Source organism: Puma concolor, chromosome C1 (assembly GCF_028749965.1).
Source record: "Puma concolor isolate L17-30 chromosome C1, mPumCon1.1.hap2, whole genome shotgun sequence".
NCBI classification, from domain to species: Eukaryota; Metazoa; Chordata; class Mammalia; order Carnivora; family Felidae; genus Puma; species Puma concolor.
Genome location: NC_141674.1, coordinates 46188811 through 46205816, shown reverse-complemented (window position 1 = coordinate 46205816; position 17006 = coordinate 46188811). Strand labels below are relative to the sequence as shown.

At 46.4% G+C, this 17006-nt stretch overlaps 1 protein-coding gene across 5 annotated transcripts in view; it reads left to right on the top strand.

Annotated features, from left to right (window-relative positions):
• The first annotated feature begins 300 nt into the window (after nucleotides 1-300).
• Nucleotides 301-17006, top strand: part of FYB2 (FYN binding protein 2) — a 130236-nt gene continuing 113530 nt past the window's right edge. For 3 of the 5 annotated variants that reach the window (XR_015254733.1, XM_086717094.1, XM_086717097.1), the window contains exon 1: nucleotides 301-726. Coding sequence is in view for 4 of the 5 variants with exons in the window: in XM_086717094.1 (XP_086573220.1) it covers nucleotides 397-726 (330 nt within the window). In the remaining variant the exon portion in view is untranslated. The remainder of the gene's footprint in view (nucleotides 727-17006) is intronic. The other 2 variants (XM_086717096.1, XM_086717095.1) reach the window with 2 other exon arrangements.

Here is a 17006-nt window from a genome sequence, read left to right as displayed (position 1 = left end):
GCCCTTCCCAAGGGTGTGGTAGGATTTAATGTAAGAATGTATCCATATGCGATAATGTCAGCCCCCCAACAGGTGCTCCAGGATAGCAGCTTCCTTTCTGGCCTCCACCACCCCTCCCTGCAAGCTTTGGTACTCTCTGTCCTCTTTGGGAGCCTTAGGTGAAGTTAAGTAGCCATCTCAGGGGCGGGGCTGGGCCAAGGCTGTTAGTAACTTACTAAGGGAGATTACCTCGTCCAGCCCAGCCGGAGCCTTAGGTACTCACAGGCGCCCTGCCACCACCTCCCCTCCCTCCCCCTCCCTGTTCCTCAGCCGCTCCCCCGTGCCTCCTGCCTGGGGCACAAAGTGACCTCCTCTGTAGAGTGATTGTTGGGCCAGCCTGGGGGAGAGCCACTAGCTATGAAGGGCCAGTTGGTGGGTCTTTGGACAGGGAGGACCCCTTCCCTGCGGCAGATGCGGGGTGCCCTGCAAAGCTCGGCGGCGGGTGGAGGCGGGTCTGCGCCCAGCCTGGGGCCGGGAAGCTCCAACCCCTGGAGAGGGAGGAGCTGCTGCCCTGGTGGGGCAGGTGGGGGGAGCCTGGGCCCAGGTGTGTCCGGGGCTCTGGGAAGTGATTGCTCCCTGGCGGACGCAGGCAAATTAAAGCAGTCTTGGCCCCAGGATACCGCTCTGGGAAGCCGCGTTCGTCTCCCAAAGGATCCGTCGGTTCTTCGGGGGAAGGCCATGGAAGGGGTAAGGCTTGCCGGCTTTCTCTGTGTTCTTTCTAGTGCCCGCCAACAGACAGCGGTGGGAAAGGGCTGTTTCTGCCTCCCGGGGAGAACTAAACGTGTGGTGCTAGTGCGGTTCCAGAAGACTCACAGGGGCCCTGCCCCCCGGGCAGGGGGGACAAAAGGAGGGCGTGTACTGGGTGCTCTGCATCGCCTCCCCGACTCTCCGAGGGTGAGGGGACCAGAGGCTCTCCGATGGTGGCACAAGGGTTCCTAGCTCACACCCCGCCAGCTGGGTTTCTCACCTCTTCCCCCAGCCTGGGTGTACCTGCCTGTTGGCCTTTCTCTGTTTGTTTGCCCTTGTGGACCCGGCCGGTCCCCTGATGATTAGTGGGCTTCCTGGTCAGAGAGCAGGACTGCCCGGTGCGCTGCTGTGGCTTGTGGCTTCATTGTGGGCTCTGCTCCTTATTAGCTCTGTGGTCAGGGGCAAGTGAGTTCATCCTCCTGAGCCCCGCGGGTTCCTCGCTCATAAAATAGGATTACTAGGAGAATCACTGGATTGTGAGATGGTTGGAGGTATTTATTAAACTAGAGACGACCTGTGGGCGAGTGCCGAGCCCACAGCCCAGGTGGACTTCCTCTCCTCGCAGGTGCTGTTTGCAGGCCTGCAGAATGGCTCAGCTCACTGACCTGTCTTTCCTTCTCCCATTCTCGACTCCCTTCTTTCCCCTCTTCAAAGTCAGCTTCCTTCCAAGGGGGACAGGGAGCTGTTTTGCTATAGATGTTCCTTAATATACATTTGGAGTCAAGTCGTTTTCTCCTGTGAATCCTGTGGCTTCCTTCCCACGGGTTTGGTTTTAAATGGGGAGAGAGGACCCTTTTCAAAGCTGTCGCCTGTCAGAAAAAGCTCCCTTTTGTCCCGCCCCGGCATGAGGCATGAGACTGTCTCTCTGGCTGAGCACTCCAGCTAGCTGAGTTTGGAACAGAGTGAGCAAGGGCACGCTGGTACTCCATCTCCCTTCTGAATTCTCTCTCCCTCTAACCTGTGGCCCAGCAACTTTCCAGAAGCTCTTCCCTGATGGAAGAAAGTCAGGCTGAATACATGTACTGTGGTCGTAAGAAAAAGAAACGCTCGTCTCTTTTGCCCTCCCTCATCTACCAAGACGTTGCATGGCACCCACTGTTTGAATTTATCTACATGGACAACACCGTGAGGTCGATGCCTTTTACCCCTTTGTTTATACATATACATGTTTATATCCATACATGTATATATATGGACAGAGGGAGAGGGGGGATGAAACTGATGGTCAGAATGTCATTTGCTCAGTATCCTACATCTGGTCAGTAGCAGAGCTGGAGCACGGATACAAATACTAAGTGCCAGCTGTAAGCCAGGTATCGCTAGCAAGGATAACAAGAAAACAAGCAGAACGTTAGGCAATTTAGAAAAAAAAAGCAAACACAAAGGGCACTTTAGCTAATGTGGTTATGCAACTTTTTCTGTTCATGTAAGGGGGAAAAATCAGAGAAATATGGGTCCCTTCTCCTCTTAGAAAGAGGATTTTGGGGGCGCCTGGGTGGCTCAGTCGGTTAGGCCTCCGACTTAAGCTCAGGTCATTGGCTCAAGTCACGATCTCGCGGTCCCTGAGTTCAGGCCCCGCGTTGGGCTCTGTGCTGCCGTCTGAGAGCCTGGAGCCTGTTTCCGATTCTGTGTCTCCCTCTCTCTCTGACCCTCCCCTGTTCATACTCTGTCTCTCTCTGTCTCAAAAATAAATAAACATTTAAAAAAAAAAAGGATTTTGTTTTATTTTTAACAAGTCAACACAATATTCGTCACTTCAGTCTGTTTGTCCTGGGCACCTGTGCTGTGTTTCGAGGGCCCATTTAAGCTGTTGCAGGTGCAGCAATGAGCCAGCCAAAAATGCTGCCTTTATAAAACCTACTCTAGTGGAGAAAACATATACTGTACATTTATGACATTATACAATATATATTATATATAATACTATACCTTATATAGAATGTATAATAAATACTATGTAATAACATCTATAATATACATAGATACGTTAAACGCATATGTTAGGTTGGATCACAGTGGTTCCAATGTAGAAACACAAAGCGGGGAAGAGTGTAGGGATGTCGAGGCAGCAGGTGAGCCTATTTTAAATGGGATAGTTTCAAGAGCAGCTTGCACAGGTGATACTTGAACAGAAACTTGAAGGAAGTGAGGAAGTTGGCCCTGTGGATATCTTAGGGGAAAATATTCCAGAGAGAGAGAATAGTGAATGCAAAGGCCCTGCGGCAGAAGCTTTTCTGGTGTGTTCAGGAGTAGCAAACCGTCCAGAATGGCTGGTGTCGAGAAAGCCGAGCGTGGTCAGATCATTGCAGGGCCCTGGAACTTCAGATTTTCCTCTCAGAGGGAGGGAGATCTGAGTGGCATAATAGAATGATCCAGCTTAAGTTTTGTTTTGTTTTTTTAAATGTTTGTTTATGTTGAGAGAGAGAGAATCCCACGCAGGCTCCAACACGGGGTTCAGTCCTACGGCCCTGGGATTATAACTGAGCCTTGAACAAGAGTAGGAGGCTCAACCGACTGAGCCACCCAGGTGCCCCCAGCCTACATTTTAAAAGGATCACCTGCCTACTGTTTTGAAAATAGATGATGGATCGAGAGTGCAAGCATAGACTCTGGCTCACCAAGCAAGAGGGCATGGTGCCTCAGGCCAGGGTGTTAGTAATGGTGGCTAGAAATGGTCAGATTCTGGATACATCATGAGAGTCAAGTCAGAAGGATTTGTGGAGGGTGAGGGGTGGGAATGAATCATCTGTGACTCCAAGGTGTGAAGCCTGAGCACCTGGGAGAACTTGAATGAGGTGATTTAAGATTAAACAGGTTTTCAAGGAGATCAGGCATCAGTTTTAATCTTTCAGAAGATTGTAGGATGCAGAGAAATAATTTATTGTTTTAGGGCACTCAGTTTTGGAGTGGTTTCTTCTGCATCAATAGATACCTGAACAAGTGGAGGTGCCTGAGTGGCTCAGTTGGTTAAGCGTCTGACTCTGGATCTCAGGTTATCCCACAGTTTGTGGGATTGAGCCCGCAATGGACATCATGCTGACAGCAGGGAACCTGCTTGGGATTCTCTCTCTCCCCCTCTCTCTGCCCCTCCCCCTGCTTCTGTACTGTCTCTCAAAATAAGTAAATAAACATTTTTAAAAAATAGATACCTGAACAATTAGATATCCTTCGCTGTTTTGGCTGTACTAAATGTATCCGCCCCCCCCCCCCCCCCCCAAAGAAGGCTCAAGGGAATTCTATAAGAATATATTTTGTTACATAGTTTAGGCACCCAGACAGAAAGGTTGAGGAGTCTTTTTCCAAACCTATAGTGAGGTTATACCTCCGTGTACTCCCTCAACCAGGTAAGTTTGCATTTAGTCACACAGTTTTGGCAAAAGAGAATCCCAGCATTTTTGAGCTGGGAATGCTTTTCAGTCGGGATGCTTACAAAATAGTATTTGAGCTTTGATGAATGAGCATTGGAGTTGTAATTGACAGACCAGTATTGATGTTTACTTCTGCTTAATAGTCAAGTGATTTGAGCAAGTTCTTGAAACAAAATGTAGGAGTTGGGAGATTGCTCAAAGACCAAGAGGTCAAACAACTCCCATTTTAAAGATGGGGAAACTTGGGGCCCACTGGGGAAAAGTGGCAAGACATTTTTAATTCTCAAGTTAGCTAACATACAGTGTAGTCTTGGCTTCAGGAGTAGATTCCTGTGATTCACCACTAACCAATAACATCCAGTGCTCATCCCAACAAGTGCCTTCTTCAGTGTCCATCACCCATTCTCTGTGTTTAAGAGTTTCTTATGGTTTGCCTCCCTCTCTGTTTTTATCTTATTTTTCCTTCCCTTCCCCTATGATCATCCGTTAAGTTTCTCAAACTGTACATATGAGTGAAGTCATATGGGATTTGCCTTTCTCTGACTGATATATCTTGTTTAACATAATCCCTTCCAGTTCTATCCACGTTGTTGCAAATGGCAAGATTTCATTCTTTTTCATCGCGGGGTAGTATTCATGTGTGTGTGTGTGTGTGTGTGTGTGTGTGTGTACACACACATCTTCTTTATCCATTCATTGGTTGACATTTGGGCTTTTTCCATAATTTGGCTAACAATTTCAAAGGGTTTTTACTTATAGTGCTATAAGCATTGGGGTGCATGTGCCCCTTGGAATCAGCATTTTTGTATCCTTTGAATAAATTGCTAGTAGTGTTATTGCTGGATCATAGGGCAGTTCTATTTTTAATTTTTTTGAGGAACCTCCATACTGTTTTCCAGAGTGGCTGCACCAGTTTGCATTCTTACCAACAGTGCAAAAGGGTTCCCCTTTCTCCGCATCCTTGCCGACATCTGTTGTTTGCTGAGTTGTTAATTTTAGCCACTCTGATAGGTGTGATGTGGTATCTCATCGTGGTTTTGATTTGTATTTCCCTGACGATGAGTGATGTTGAGCATCCTTTCATGGGTCTGTTTGGCAACACGTTTTGTAGCGACTTCCTTACGGTGCCACACATACAGTGGATGCTCCGTGACTGTTCTTGTTAATTTTGATAGTAAACCTGGAGACAGCAGATCACTAGGCCCTACTCTTTGATTATCTGATAGGTAGTTCCCAAACCTCTTCTGTGAGCCAGGTCCTCTCATAGAATTTCTCGCCTGTCTATTCTAGATGCCATCTAGTTACTCGGTCTTGCAGGGGAGAATGTCAAGGAAACAATTTGGGTATTAAATGAAAAACAGAGGGATGAAGAAAGCTCTAAGTTTTGATGGGAAGCACTGAGAATGGGTGCCTAACCCAGGTTGGGGTTCATCCCTGGCTCCTTAGAAGAACTAGTGGGAGAGGGGTGGGGTGGAGAAGGGGAGGGAGGAAGAGACAGGGAGACAGAGAAAGAACATGGCCAGAATCAAATTCCAAGAGGGTCAGATATTGAAGGACTGACTAGCATATGCACTTGATCCTGTTAAGCCAAGAGCACTGCATAGGACTTCACCTCCAAAATGGGGAAAGTGAACTGAATGTCCCCAAAGTCTTGTCATGCTTTGATACTCTTAGACTGCAGGACTTTCCCAAAGTCACAGGTGGCTTATTTTTTTTTTTAATTTTTTAATGTTTATTGATTTTTGAGAGCCATAGAGAGATAGAGAAACTGCGTGCACGAGTGGGAGAGGGTGAGAGAGAGAAGGACACAGAATCCAAAGCAGGCTCCGGGCTCTGAGCTGCCAGTGCAGAGCCTGATGTGGGGCTCTAACTCGTGAATCCTGAGATCATGATCTGAGCTGAAGTTGGATGCTTCAGCAACTGAGCCACCCAGGTGCCCCTACCAGTGGCTTATTTTTGACTGAACTGAGTCTAGAACCCAGGTTCTGAATGCCTTTAAAACCACTTAGCAAGCCCTCAAGGACAATTCCAAAGGGTTTTTATTTTTTTGATGTTTTTTTCCCGAACGATATGATTTTTTAATGAGTAGTAACTCAACAAGACAGGGTACACGTTTAAAAAAAAAAAAAAGTGGACCAGCCAATGGAGGAGGGTGGTATTGGAAAGGACCGGCTGTTGAGAGCTTGTTCCTGGGAGAGCAGTGTGAGCTGAGGATTAAGATCTGATTGCTGGGGTGAGGTTTCTTACGAGTCCCAGAAGAATTTCTGAGGAGGGGGAAAGGGAAGATGACTCAGGTATTGACAGTTCTGAAAGACTGGCCACATCTCTCCTGTCTTTGCAAAGAACTAGTTGTCTTGAACTGTGTTGTCGAGTCCTCGATGGTAAGGAGCTGAGTGACCGGCTCACCTGCAGGGCTGACCTTGTGCTGGCCGGTGTGATCCCATGTCCCAGACCCCAGGAGTTCGTGACCCTCACATCGAGTCCAGTCCTCCCTGCTCCAGAGTGTGTACCCTCAGTTCTCCGCTGGAGATGGTTCTAACAGGCGAATCCGATCACATCCCTCCCCTGCCGAGTCCTCCTCCGGGCTTCCCCACTCTCTGTGAAGTAGAGCCCGAGACCTTGAGCCTGGCTGACAAAGCCGGGGTGTTCCGGTACCTGCCCTGTGAGCTCCATTCCAGCCTCCTGGGGCTCCAGTCTGGTGTTTTCCACGTGCACACTCTTCCTTCCAGAATGCTCATGGCCACATCCTCTTAGACTCAGCTCAGGGGTGCCTGGGTGGCTTGGTCTGTTGAGCGTCCGACTCTTGATTTTGGTTCAGGTCATGATTTCTTTCACGTTGGGCTCTGTGCTGACAGCATGGCGTCTGCTCGTGCTTTTCTCTCTCTCCCTTTCTCTCTGCCCCTCCCCCTCCCTCAAAAGAAATAAAATTAAAAACAAAGCAAACCAAAAGACTCAGCTCAGCTGCCACCTCCCCGAGAAGACTTCCTAGCCTCTTAGTCACAAGTGGTCTCTCCTCACCTTGCAAGACCTCAGCCCTTTGAACAGACCCAGGCCCGGACTGGGAGATCCCGGAGAGACTAGGTGCTGCTCACAGAGGTGACACAGCCTGGTGCCTGAAAGCAGGGACTCTGAGGCAGCCTGACTGGTTCCACTCCACGCTCTATCATTTCCTAACTGTTCAGCCTTGAACCAGTGACTTAATCTCTTTGTGCCCCAGTTACCTCATTTGTAAAGGGACATCATGGTCCCACTGACTTCTTGGCCTCCAGGCGGGGTTTAAATAAGTGAATACACATAAAGAGCTTGAACAGCTCAAAAGGCAGGTAATTCTACACACGAAAGTAGCAACAAGCTGTAATAATACACGAACTGCTCTGCCTTGAATTGTGTGCGATCCTCTCAAAGCCGTATGTGGAAGCCCTAACCCCTACTACCTCGGAAGGTGACCTTATTTTGGAGGTAGGGTCTTTACAGAGGTCAGGTTGTTAGGGCGAGGCCTCATCCAATACAGCCGGTGTCCTGATACATAGGAGGAGTGGAGACAGAGACCCAGAGTGAAGGGAAGCCACGGAGAGAGGCCTGGGACGGGCCCTTCCCTCAGCCCTTACAAGGAACCCTTACAAGGACCCCTGGATCTCAGCCTTCAGTCTCCCAACACAGTGAAGCAATCAGTTTCTGTTGTTCCAGCTGCGTGGTCTGGTGTGCCTTGTATGGCAGCCCCACCAAGCTCCTCCATGGACCTTATCAATAAATTAAGAGAATTAATGTGGATACTGGGTGACCTGCCCCCATCGGTCTGGGCGGTGTCTTTCACCGTGTTGTTATTCTGACCCCTCTAAACACAGCTGTGCCTAGCTCTTCTGAGAAGCGTTCTGAGAAGCCCTTTTTACCACCGGGCATGGGAAATGGACGGAAGTGACCCGGGGACCACGGTCCCTGTTCCTCCCTGACCACTGACTTTGTGGATTTGGTTTTTCTCACCTGTAGAAATCTCAAAGAGCAGTCTCTTGGGGTGATTTATAAAGATAGATCCTAACATTCTTTTGGCACATACCAAATACAAAGAAGTGACAAAGTAAGGTGCTTCAGAAACGATAATTAAGCAATTTTGGACCCTGATACCGGAAAAAGTCAGTTTTATTGCCTGTGCTTCACTATCACTATTTTCATCTTCTCTGTGTCACAGAAAAGGCAGAATCAGAAATCAAACCCCTATTTGACCATTCTTACCCTGGTTCCAGTTTGTCGTGATCACCGTGAGTGGTGTATCAGAGGTTTTTTAAAGATTTTTTAATGAGAAGACTTGAATTGAAGTCTGGTCCTTCCGTCCCCGTGTTAGGTGTCCTTGAACAAGTCCCTGATCTTCTCTAGGGTTCAGCGTTCCTGTTTCTAAATGTGTCCAGTAATATTTATTTGAAATTTTGTCCATGAGAATGACATAGAATAAAATATTTGCTAGTACCATTGAAAATAAAATCCTGTACAGATATTCATAGCTGTTGATTCCAGCAAAATTTCCCAACCCAAAATTCGAGCAGAGAGGACCTGAGAATTCAGACCACTTTTGGAGTCCTGCCTCCCCCACCTTTTGTGAACCAGCCATTACCTCGTCTCAAAGGTCAGCATGTGATCTTAAGAAAATCATAGTTGAGGGGTTTTTGGGGTTTTTTTTTTTAACAATCCGAAGTCCATATGTAAAAACAGAGCAGCATTACTTAAACGTTTAAAGGATCAACACAGAAGTGCCGTCTTCCACGCCCCCAAAAAGGTGCCCATGGGTCTCCTGTCTTTCTCACCGTGCTGTTTCCGAACACACGCACAGGAGCCTTGTCTCCAGGTTATGCTACGCAGGAGAGAGCACTGCATCGGGAGTCTGCAGACCTCCGCCTACATTTAGTCCCTGCCACTCATGCCTGTGTGCCCTTCGGCAAATATTCCATCTCTGAGACTGGGCCTCTATCTCACTTGGCAATTAGGAAGTAATGAATGAGGTGACCTATCGGGAAAAACACCTAGCATCAAACGTGTCCATGCAACCTTGGTCTCGTGTGCCAGGTAGTCCCTTGTGAGCTCAGCAGTGGAGACCTTGAAAGCATTTGGGATGTTTCTGCCTCGTTCTGACTCTGTGTCATGAGCAAAGGACTTTAATCCCTGGCTCTGTAATTCTCCAAAACAAAGAGAGCACACAGGGTTGCTGGAGGGGTGTTGGGTTGGGTGGGGGTGGGGAGAGGGTAGATGGGCTAAATGGGTAATAGGCACGAAGGAGGGCACTTGGTGGCATGAGCACTGGGGGTTATATGGAAATGATGAATCACTGGGTTCTCCTGAAACCATTATTACGCTCTATGTTAACTAACTTGGATTTCATTAAAATGAAACAAACAAAAAACAAAAATAAATTGCTTGTAGACATGTTCACCAACTCTGTGCTCTTAATTCCCCTTGATGCCCACCGCAGTGTCATGCTGAGTGACTGCTTTGTTGAACTAAGGTCCCTAAAAGGAAGAAAGTATCCGTGAAGGACCCACTCTGCCAGTCCCTGCACCTAGATGTGTTGTTTCATTTAAACCTCACAAGTGACCTGCAAGAGAAATTATCCCCGTTTTAGACAAAGAAAGAAGTTCGTTAAGGTTGCATGATCTCCTCATTGTTGTTAACAGCAGCTAACACTGAGCACCTATGTATGTTAGGCATGATTCTAAGTTTTTTATATGTATCAACTTCACAGCTGCTCTAGAGAAAGCACTGCCTTTGAGAGAGAGAGGTTGTGTAACTTGCTGAAGGACACACAGCCAGTTGGTGGTGATGTTAGGAGTCAAACCCAGAGCCGGAGTGTTCAAGGGCACTCTCTGCAAGAGTTTGTCTTCCCCTAGAAACTCCTGGATAGTGGTATCCTCCTACAGAAAGTACAGAGTTAGCATAAAAAGGAGATGCCTTCTTACACACCAAAGCCATGAAATGCAAGGACACCATTTCCCTGAGTTTCTACTTGGAAAACTATGAAAGCACACACAGGTGGAGTGACATAGAACATTTGTACTGTCCCTCAAGCCTCTCCTTCAGAAAAGACCTCCCTTCAAGGTGTGCATTCACAATGAAAACCAGTGATAACTCTCCCAGCAGAAAAGCAGAGCCTGGTAACATCCTTCATCTAAAAGGTCGTTCCAGAGTATAGCTACAACTGTTAGAATACTTCCCAGTTAACTCCTACAGGTCAAGGTGTTTCTCCTTACCTCAGGCGGGGTATAAACCTCCCATAGCTTTAGTAGTGCTGAAGACCTATCTGTTGACTTCTAACTTTGCAAGACTGGCGTGGGAAAGCATATTCAAATTCTAGACTCCCTGTTGGGAAGGTTTACCGGTAAAACCCTGTGATCCACTGCAACCCAGGAATGCAGTGTGGACCTGGGGGCTGTGAGGGCTGAGAAGGAATCTCAGTTACTGCCTTTCTTGGCCACCAGCATGGGGTGAGAGAGAGCCATATCCACACAGGAAACTGCATAGTATAGGTTAGGTGCGTGGATGAGGCTTCCAGAAATTCAAGTTCAAACTCCACCCCCTTCAGGGCATTAACTCTAAACATCAAGTCTCTGGTCTGAAATCTTAGAGTAATAGCATGTGGGGATAACTTATCAAGGTCGTCCAAAGATTTACATGAAATGCCTTTTTCTCATTCACTTCTTCCTCTGAGGCAGGTGGAAGAAGTTCTGTTTCGAGAACCAGTCTTGGCCTTGGCAGTATGTCTATGTGACTTGGGGCAAGTCTTCAGAATCTTCACCTATAAGACGGTGTGTTGAGTCAAAGGTTATCCGTTAATTACCACTCTGAGTGCGTGCACTGAAAAACTTTATCCCTGACAGCAAAGGAGATGTCTGGCTCACAGGGAAGTCAATAAGATGAGTGATGTTTGTTTTATTTATTGGTAAACCCACGGCTTTACTCCAAGTGGAATTTGAAACCACTCCTGGCTTGTCTCCATGTTTCTTGATGCTTCTCTGGCTCAAACTGTGGTAGGATAGTACTGCGTGACTAACACCCTCAAGTCAAACATTTGGTTCACATTCTGACTCCATGACTTGCGGGTTACGTGTTGAGTCACTGGGTGCAGAGCTCCTCCCACTCCTGTTGGGCATGTAGCGTGTGTGTATGCACATGAGAGACTGTTACGTGAAATCACTGAGATTCTGGTATATCTAGCCACTATATACCCCAGAATGTTTTTTTGCAGAGCACGTATGTTCATTTCCTATTGTTGCTGTAGGAAATTACCACAAACTTGGCAGCCCAAAGCACCGCAGTATCATTCTCCCACGGGTCTGGAGGTCAGGAGTCTCACGTCAGTCTGCAGGGTTGCGTTCTTCTAGAGGCTGTAGGGAAGAATGGGTTTCCTCACCTTTTTCACTTCAGAAGCCATCCATAGTCATCGGGCTATGGTCCCTTCCTCCAGCGTCAAAGCCAACAGCGTAGCACCTTCCTTTCTCTCTGACTTCTGCTTCTGTCCTTATTTCTTCTAAGACTCTGACTTTCCTCCCTTCCTCCTATAAGGACCCTTAGAGTTATACTGCACCCACCTACACGCTCCAGGAGAATCTCTTCATGTCAAGAGCTTTAACTCCATCACATTCCTAGATCCCCTTTGACCACGTAAGGTAACCTGTCCCCAGGTTCTGAGGATTGGGACAGGGACAACTTTGGAAGGGGGCATTGTTTAGCCTCCCACAGTCCTAGACTACCATGACCATTATTCACCCCAGTGCTGTCTTGTTTTTCAGAGCATGTGTCCTAGTTGTTTAAAAAAGAAAAGGAAAAGTGTGTAAGTAGCTATTTAATTTCTCCCACTCTGGATCATAAATTCCACAGAAGAGAAAGTGCCTATTTCTTACTCACTGTTCTCTCTCCTGATGGCTTAAATGGTTAAACACAATGATGACAATAGATGATGTTTTTGGGGCTAGGCAATATGCTTAGCCCTTCCTGTGAATAATATACTTTAATCTGTACAACAGCCTGGCAAGAATATGTAACATTACTGTTCCTGTTTTCAGGCAGAGAGACTAAACCTAGTTGGGTGGGTGGGGCCACCCAACTAAGTGATGGGTCCAGTAGCTCTACCCAAGCCTATCTGACCCCAGAGATCTCTTAGTTAACAGACATTGTACCAAGAGCCTATGAAATAAAACCTAATTTAGACCTCCCTCAAACTGCTCAGAGTTTAATAGGAAAGATGTACAAAAGTACTATAATAAATGCCATGTGACAATTATTATGTAATATGGACAGTACCGTATGTTCAACTGACTGAGGGAGCAGACAGGAAGAATGTTTTAAGAATGTCTTCACCTGGGACACCCGGGTGGCTCAGTCGGTTGAGCGTCCGACTTCGGCTTAGGTCATGATCTTGCAGTTTGTGAGTTTGAGCCCCCGCGTCAGACTCTGTGCTGACAGCTCGGAGCCTGGAGTCTGCTTCAGATTCTGTGTGTGTGTGTGTGTGTGTGTGTGTGTGTGTGTCTCACTCTCTTTGTCTCTCTGTCCCTCCCCCACTCACACTCTCTCTCTCTCCTTCAAAAATAAATATTAAATTTTTTTAAGAATGTCTTCACTCAAGTTGGGTGAATCAGAGAAGGCTGTCCCAAGGGAGATAATTTTTTATTCTAGTTTTAAAAGATGAAAAGTGTTCACCAGACAACAAGGGGTAGAGTGGGAAAGGCATTCCAGGCATACAGAACAGTGTATGCAAAGGAACTGAGGCAGGAAACAACATGGCATGTCTGCGGATAAAGGGACAGTGGCAGAAGAGGAACGTGGAGACCCTCGTGTCCCTGCTGAGGACTGTGTCCTCCACACAGCACTGGAGAAGTACAAGGGTCAAGAGTGCATGGTGGCTGGTAGGAAAGATTCCCTGGGGGCTGAGTTAACTAAGCCCTTCTCCTCATGTTGCTTATGAGCCAGAGGGTATGTAGTTAGAGAATTGCTTCATTTCAACGTTTGAGATAGAGGGTCATAGAATCATTACAAAGTCTTGCTTTAAGCCATCCCCCTCCATCCCCCACACACTCCCCATGAGGTTTATTCATCCACTCATTAATTTAGTGTATGTTTTTTGAGTACTCTCCATGTGGTAGGTGCTGTGTGAGACACTGAAATCCTAACTCCTTCTCTTTGGTAAGCCAGTTCCAAGGGTTAACTGAGCTTTTCCATCTGGAAAATTCTTCCCTGTCAGCTCCACAGCATTTATACATACTCAAAGATAATATCTTGAGTCTTTGTTGGATTCCGGTGCGGTTTTTTTTTTTCATTTTTTCTAAAAATTAGACTTAATGTTGAATATTCCAACTGCCTCAAACAGTGTCTTATCCCAAGACACTATTCTTTTTAAAATTTATTTATTTAAATTCAAGTTAGTTACCATACGGTGTAGACTTGGTCTCAGGAGTAGAATCCAGTAATTCATCACTTCCATATAACAGCCAGTGCTCATCCCAAGAAGTGTCCTCCTTAATGCCCATCACCCATTTAGCCCATCCCCCCACCAAACACCCTCCAGCAGCCCTCAGTTTGTTCTCTGTATTTAAGAGCCTCTGTTTTTTTTATTTGTATTCAGAGTATTGTCATATTTCATTTTATTTGATACTCATAAGAAGAACCTCATGAAGTAGACAGGACAAATACAATTATTAGTATTTCAAGTATTACCAAAAATGGGATTTTATATCTTCAGTTGGTCAAGAATTTTAGTTTTCTCGGGTCATGATAAGTTCTGCAAGAAATAATTTCTATACGGTTGTATAAGATTGTGGTTAACAAATTTCATGTATGCATGTTAATTTGGTCAACGTGATTTTGTTGACTGTTTGCTCTGACCAGTACCAAGCCAGACTCGGGGATTTCTAATCCTTACCACAAACTTGCAAAACCATAAGGGATCCTATTTTATAGATGAGCAAATTGAGAGGCTCTACGAAGCTGAGTGACTTCTTCAAGATCAGAGTGACATAACAAGTACTCCAACCCTGGATTGGTTCCAGTATTATTTCTATTTTCATTTTAGCCTCAATGAGTCAGAAGCTTATTCTTCTTGAGTACCCAAGGTGATACATCGTAAAAATCAGAAGGCAAGAGTACCTCCTCCTTTTCATCTTTCTGTTCTCAAACCTAAGTAATTGCCTATGATTGTTTTCTTTCTCCCAGCATCATCTGATATTAAAGCCTTATTATTTCTTCTTGTCAGTTTGCACACACAAAAAATCTCATTTAATGTTCCATGCAGCCATGCATTCTAGTCAGCAGAGCCTGACTGAATCTGCCCTTCAACTATTTTGGCTGTTTACCACAAGCTGGTATCTTTGAGCTGAGTAAAAAAAAGTCTGACCCGGCACCCATAAGATCAATTCAAGACCATATCCATGTAGTTGCTGTCTCAGTTTTTTTTTTTTTCCTTGCTAGGTACCCCAATGTGTTTTCCATATTTAGCTGACCGCAAGCTAAGAGAAACCTCAGCCTCCAGGAGTGAGTAAAAGTGGGCTCATGGATGGAGTTCAAGGAAACCAACGCTAAATGCTTGAAGGGAAGGGCCTGTGTTGCTGTCCATTGTTCTGAACTAGTATTGTTGGCTTGGCTGGGTACAAGGTGGGAGAATGGAGAGAGCAATGAGGGAGAGAGGGCAATTTCATAGGGTCATTTCACAAAGTGAGTAGGACCAAGCAGTAGACTAGAATGAAAGCTCCAAGAAAACCCGTAGATACTGCACCTCAGAAGAAGAGGGAGGCCAACATGGAAGCATTTCTATTATTGGCAACTCAAATGGCCACCTGTCAGAACAGGTGGAATTTTTTCTATCTGAGACCATCAGGCCAATTCTGTGCATGTTTCCTAAGTGTGTACTCATTGTCACGGATAATCATTTCATCATATTCAAAATCACCGTGATCCTCATCAACATCATTATCCCTCTCCTCCTTCTCATCTGTCTCATTATCAATATGCCAACTGTCCTTATCAAAATATCATTGCTGGGGGCCTCCTTTGTGCTAGGCACCGGCCGGCGTTGACGTCTATGGCAGTTCTATGATAGGAATAGTTGTATGCCCATTTTATTTATCAGGAAATAGGGGACAGTGAACTGAAATAGCTTTGTAGAGACAGAGCCTGAATTCATAGAGCTAGGATTCTAATCTAAAATCTTTCAACCCCAAAGCCTACATTCTTTATTGCTGCGGGTGAAGTAGCTCTTAGCATAGGGAAGAAGGGGAAAAATGTGAAAGACAGTAACATTGTTACAAACACTCCAGTTGAGAGAGCACCCGGGTTCCTGGAACACATGGAAATCACCACCTCTTGCTGCATACCTGATGGAAGGCTTCCACAGGGACTTGCAACGGAGCTGAGTGAAGCAAGACAAATATTTTTTGGTCCATAAAAAGGAAGAAGAGCATTTGAGGCAGAGAGTGAAATGTGTGCAAAGGCATGGAGGCATGCAGTCCTCCAACAAATACTTAGTGTCTTCCCTGATCCAGGCACTATGTTAGGAAACCCAAAGGTGAATAGGAGACAGAAGAGTGCATTCGGTGCAGTAGATGAACCTAGGGGAGATAAGAAGGAAAGCTTCTAGAACCATTAGTATTTAGAGGGGAAGGTGAGAGGAAAATAAACTGTTAGTAATATACCTGTATTGTACTTTACAATGTATCTTCACATGCCTGGATCGTGACCTAGTACCTAATAGGCGCTCGATTAATGAATGACTGACTGAACAATCTGTTGACCTTTAAAACAACCCATTTGCTGGTAAGCTCCATGAGGGCAGAGAATACTTGGTCACCACTCTCCCTGCCTGTATCTGCAGTGGGGCCCCTGAGTCACACAAATCCTGGGGGAGCAGTTCACGTGGCAATCTGTGAGAGTGATCTGTGTGATCACACAATGTGTGACTCGTGTCCCTCCAGATGTGCAACATGGTGGGGTGGGTTCGTGTCTGATTTAGGGGATTAACATTTGTTGACCGAATAAGGTAATGAATGAAGAAGAAAGGGAGGAAGGCTAGACAGAGATGACGGTTACTCCTGCAGGAAGCATCCGTTAAGTCTGGGATCCATTATCCCTTCCACAGGGAAGATATCTATAGTGCCTGCCTGCCTCAACACCCATCTAGTGAGTGGAAGAGCCGAAAGTGGATCCCGGGACCCTCCTGGTCAATGCTTTTCTACCACAGCAGACAGTTTCTCTGTAATTTCCATCAGTTCAAGGTTCCCCCCTGCCGAGAGGCCAAGGGTGCTTCTTTCCTAGGAGACAGTCGGGCTGCCAAATGCGGCACTAGCCCCGCACGGCTGCTGCCCTCCCAAGGTAAGGAAACTGGGAGCTGGTGCGATGCCTTTCCCAGGGATGGCTTGCAAGTAATTGCTGCTGTAAGTGTCCCTCACGAGTGGCTCTGGCTTCTCTAGCTCTTTGAGTGAAGAAGATTCCGAGCTTTGGTGAGGGGATTAGCAGAATGCACATGTAGAAAGCACAGACTGTCAGGCATCAATTTTGGCTGAAGAAGTTTTGCCTCAGATAAAAGGACTTGGGAAGGTTCTTCCTTTGCATTCTTGGACTGTTTGCAGGCACCAGTTGAGGCTGTGGTGGTGTGTTGGAGCTGGGGGAGGGAGGGCAGAAGGCCTCGTTGGAAGTTTATCAGCTCTCCAGTTGTGGACCAGTGACTTGGCCCCTGCAGCTGTAGTGTCTTCATCCGTAAGACAAAGCCCATCACTTCTCCGCTGCCCATAGTGAAAGAGGAAGCCAGACGATGTATGAAAAGGGATGAACCCAACGTGGGAGAATGGGAAGAGCTTGAGTTTTGCAGTCAGACCTCATTTTTTA